Source organism: Hibiscus syriacus, unplaced genomic scaffold, assembly GCF_006381635.1.
Source record: "Hibiscus syriacus cultivar Baekdansim isolate YM2019G1 unplaced genomic scaffold, ASM638163v2 tig00117012_pilon, whole genome shotgun sequence".
NCBI classification, from domain to species: domain Eukaryota; kingdom Viridiplantae; phylum Streptophyta; class Magnoliopsida; order Malvales; family Malvaceae; genus Hibiscus; species Hibiscus syriacus.
The window spans coordinates 612,827-617,874 of record NW_024063524.1 but is presented as its reverse complement, the minus strand read 5'-3'; the positions used below and the strand labels follow the sequence as shown (position 1 = coordinate 617,874).

The 5,048-nt window shown below is 33.5% G+C and overlaps 1 protein-coding gene across 1 annotated transcript; it reads right to left on the bottom strand.

The window, feature by feature from the left end:
- Window positions 1-206: 206 nt before the first annotated feature.
- On the bottom strand, window positions 207-1,770 carry LOC120195413 (transcription factor bHLH121-like). The gene is made up of 3 exons (XM_039197449.1): window positions 1,665-1,770; window positions 380-971; window positions 207-300 (listed from the first exon to the last, which is right to left on the bottom strand). The coding sequence occupies exons 1-3, from the start codon at window positions 1,768-1,770 to the stop codon at window positions 258-260; spliced, it is 741 nt and encodes a 246-aa protein (XP_039053380.1). The 3' UTR covers window positions 207-257.
- Window positions 1,771-5,048: the final 3,278 nt, after the last annotated feature.

Below are 5,048 nucleotides of genomic sequence, written 5' to 3'. Positions count from 1 at the left end.
AATAAATATCTCAAATAAAATGAATATTAAATTCATTTCTTCTAAAAGACCAAATTGCCCCTCCATCCTTCCATTCTTAATAATTAGTCTTAAACACAATTTCCTAATTAAATCCTTGTACTATTCAATTTATTCAAATTAACCCACCAAATTTTTAAATCCTTACACTATAGTCACTGACCCGATATTTGGGGTATTACATCTCGAGACGAAGAATAACGGCTCAATGAGGTACCGCTCACCATACTTCTCTCCTTTTATGCTTCCTTGCCTTTCTTTTTTCCTGCCGACAAAGCTTGCATATGACATTCAATTACATTAATTTTCAGCACCCGGCAATTTGTAACATGGGTTATAAGATGATGATAAAATAATCTCATTTGTCGATGATCCAAGTATTTGCAGTTCAAGTTCCGTCACGAAGTTGTTGGAGCCATCACATCTATCTCTATTACTTCCTCTTTTGTAGTCCACCGATTTGCTTTCAAAATTCCTTTCGCTAGAAGTGTGGGAAGAATATGTACGTTGGGATGATGGCTGTTCAACTGGACTGCTGCTGGTTGAATATGGCATGAATGTTGAGCAGGGATTGGCAATCACACCGTGACTATGATTTCCTAAAAATGGATATGGTTGCAATGAGGGGTGGTGTATTGCAATTGGGCCCGTAGCAACAGGCAGAGGTACTGGATATGGATAAGGTGGAGCCATGACACCTGAAGGATCCATACCAGTCCATGGGAACATGACCATACATCCCTGCTGATACTGAACAGTTAGGTTTTCAATATCGGCTTTCAGAGAAGACTTTTCTTCTCTCAGTTCATTCTTTTCCTGTGTCAGCTCGCACGATTCTTCATTTAGTGCTGAATTCTCAGCCTTTAGCCTGTTGACTTCTGCAGTTAAATCCTTAAGCATTTGGATCGTATCTGCAAGTATGGTTGCTTTATCATTCTTAGGCCTATTCGGGCCTGCAATACCAGAACAAGTGCATTAGGAACAAGCAGGATCAGAAATTTCAAGGTCTGATTCAAGCTAACAGAACAACTTTATTGAAAGCAAGAGTAAATACATCAATCCAATTATAATGAAACCAAAGTTTTGAAACAAAGATGGAATATATGTTGTTTTAGATCAGACGAAAGACGAAATAGAAGCTGCAATCAAGGTCCCAACTCACTGTGCTAAATGTTTCTAGGAAAAGCCATCCTTAGGCCACCAAATATATTAAATACAATTAGGAAAAAAAATGGAAAAGCATGTGAGAGTTTAAGCAATACTTTTAGGCTATGTGATCAAAACATGAAACAAATTACAGGAAATTTACCACCAGCTTTCAAGTAAGCCAAGTTAAGTATATATTCTGAACTCGACCTTGAACTGCTTGCATTCACACAACCGATATACAATAATCGAATGCATCAGACGAGCATCAATCAATAATCAAATGTCATTGCATTGGTTCAGTTGTTACTCTGCCAACCCAATGAAAACCTCTTAGCTGCCGGAAAGGCCGAGTTTTCGGAGTTCAGTAGTTTCTACTCTAACTCAATGAAAACCTCTAAGCAACTGTAAATGCTGAGTTTTCCTAGTAACATTTACAAACCCAATGTCATATAATTAATTATCAGCAATAAACAATCGATGAATCTGTCATAAATTACCAAGCGTGTTTCCCAACTCAAGAAACTGCTCATTCAATATGTCCCTCAGTTTTTCACGGGTTGCCTTCTGAACTTTTATTGCAGCTATTGGATACTTAACTTCCATCTCTAGCTTTTGTCTGCAAAAATTAAACAACGAATATCAACTGATAACCCACAAAAAGAACACTACTGGTAGTAATCTCAGTTTAATCAACAATATGAATGAATATTAAACTGTGAAAAAAACATGAAACGGCATAAGTGGAACAGAATAATATTGAAAATAAAAAACCTGGGTTTAGAGTTTGAAATGCTCAATCCACTGAAATATTTACACTCACATGAGAAGCCATAGATCGAAATAGGGTTTCATACTTGGTTCTTAAGATTGAAGCTGATGATCCAAAATAAAGTTTTTTCCCTGAATTGGGAAGTTCAGCAATTCAGCGCTTAAAAAACAGCTAAAAACGACGTGACTGGTTAAATAAGTGATCAGTTAAAATTGATGCCGATTATGTTATATCATTTAACCAAAATATTAATTGAGTTGGTAATAAAAAAGGTAATAACCGGTTATGTTATCGGCCTGTTTAAAATGAGGTAAAAAAATATAGCCGATAACATAACCGGTTAATTACCGTTAATATTATCAAGCACAATAACATATCAGGTAGCGCTTATATAACGTAATAGGTAGCGCTTATATAATAAAATAGGTTAATTACTTAATTTGTTATTACAACATATTAGGTAAATGCATAAAATGTTACCAATGATAACATAACCGGTTAATTACCGTTAATATTATCAAGCACAATAACATTTTAGGTAGCGCTTATATAATAAAATAGGTTATTTACTTAATTTGTTATTACAACATATTAGGTAAACGCCTAAAATGTTACCAAGGATAACATAACCGGTTAATTACTGGAAACATTATCAAGCATAATAACATATTAGGTAAACGCCTAAAATGTTACCAAGGATAACATAACCGGTTAATTACTGGAAACATCAAGCATAATAACATATTAAGTAGCGCTTATGTACATAATAGGTTGCGCATTATTAAAGCTGATGGGGCCGTAGAAATCCGAAGATAACAAAATAGGTAATTACTTACTTAATTTATTATCAGTTATGATAAACTTACCTTAGGAATAAATGTTAACAAAATTTAAATTGATGGAGCCATTAGGAATCCCACGATAACATAACCGATTAATCACTTGATTTGTTATCAAGTTTTATCAACATGGTAATTGTTTACGCATATTATAATGATACCGAATGACTTTAACCATTTTCATTGAAAATTAATCTATTACTTGGTAGTAATAGATTTTGAAATTATAAGTATGGAATATATAATATGTGTGTGGTTAAAGTTGATGGAGCCTTAGAACCTTGTACATTGTTTACTTATATTTTCATGATATCGAATGAATTTAACCGTTTTCATTGTCAATTAACTTATTACTAAAAAGTAATAGGTTCGGAATTATAAGTATGGAATATATATATATATATATATATATATACATACATTTTGCGTGCGTTTGAGCCTCCCGTGTATAATATTACTTAAAAGTAATAGCCTTCATATGAAATTAAAATATTGAGATAACAAAGTATTGATACATATATAAAAGTTTATGATATTATCATTATACGGTATAATTTTACCGTGTACCTTGTAAATTTAACTATTACTTATACAAATCTCAAAAAGGGTTATCAAAATGTTGGATTTACACAAATACATATACAATGCACTTGAAAGATGTAAAGCAAAGGAAATCGTCAATGGGGTGTCAATGTAGAAATTGCTTACTTTTAACCGGTACTTGGAGTATACTTTAACCTTGCCAAACAATCTGTAGAATAGAGTCTCCCGCAAATCATGGCCGGAATCAGTTTTGTAATTGGGATTATCCAGGTTAATCATGTTAACTGCATAGCCAATAAAACTCAGGGGTCCAAATGGTAAGCTAGGAAGAGCACAAGAAATCTGCCACTTAAAGATTTACCAAGAGCGGTAGCTTCTGCTCTGCATGATGACCGACCTAAATCAACTTTGCAATTATGCCTATCATGCTGAAGAAACCTATGAATTATAGATTGCATACAACTGGGAGAATTTTAAACCCTAACCCAACTACTAACTAAATTATGCAACAGAGATCTCAGGATTTCCTATAAAAACTTTCAGTTGTGTGCAAATCCTATCATTCAGCAGGTTCTCTTCAACAGTATAGGCATAATTGCAAAGTTGAATCTATGTTCGGTCATCATGCAGAGCAGAAGCTACCGCTGTTGGTAAATCTTTAAGTGGAAGATTTCTTGTGCTCTGCCTTGCGGATATAGGGTACTGCATGCATCTAACTATTTGGTCCCGAAATGTGAACGAATATTATTACAACTATCCTTATATACATGAAGAACAATTCTTCAAGAACTGAATACAACTATTATGTAATGTTCAATCATGCACTCCTTACGTTGGAGGGATTCAGTCCCTAAACCCTCAAAAGAAACTTGTCTTACCAATTCCTAGCTTACCATTTGGATCATGCAAGGGGTTTTATTGGCTATGCAGTCAACATGATTATGAGCTTCCTTTATCTTTTGGCATTCAGTCAGACTGTAGAGATTTGAAATTTCTAATCAATTAAAAGTTTTTAAATACTTTAATTCAATTACCATTCCAACAATACATGAATACATTGATACTTACTGGTTGCTTTCGATGGATATCAATGTTGATACGTTAGGGATCCATTTGAAGGCCATCATCTTCGCGAACAAATATTGAACTTTCAACCTATAATAGGTTGAAAACAACAAACTTTAAAATCCAACCCCTATTTTCAAAGACTAAATTCTAAAAAATTAGGGTTTCGACAACATGCCTTTCGAACACATTAAGGAAAAAAGAGTCCAATTTGGAAATCTCAAACCCTAATTTATAGAAAAATATCACTAAATTTACCTGAAGATCTGATCATAACTATTATGAACACTGGTATTTGTCAGAGTGGACGAGTTCTCTTCTGCCTTTAGGTTTAGGTTTTTTGTTTGGGGTTTGTATCGGTTTTAACATATAAATATTGATGGAAAAAACAAGAGTAATTTTAAAAAAGTATCGACAGAAATTTAACAAGTGTCGATACATTATGTTGACCTATTTTTTTATTAAACCGATATATTTCTACTGGTTACATTGTAAATTTACTTATTACATTATAATTATTGGTTTTGATGTTTTTGGGATCGATACAATTTTAAATATATCGACACTTTATGCGTGCACCTCGTTGGGCATTCATTCTGGACCAAAAGTATCGACACAAATTTAACAAGTGTCGATACATTATGTTGACCTATTTTCTAATTAAA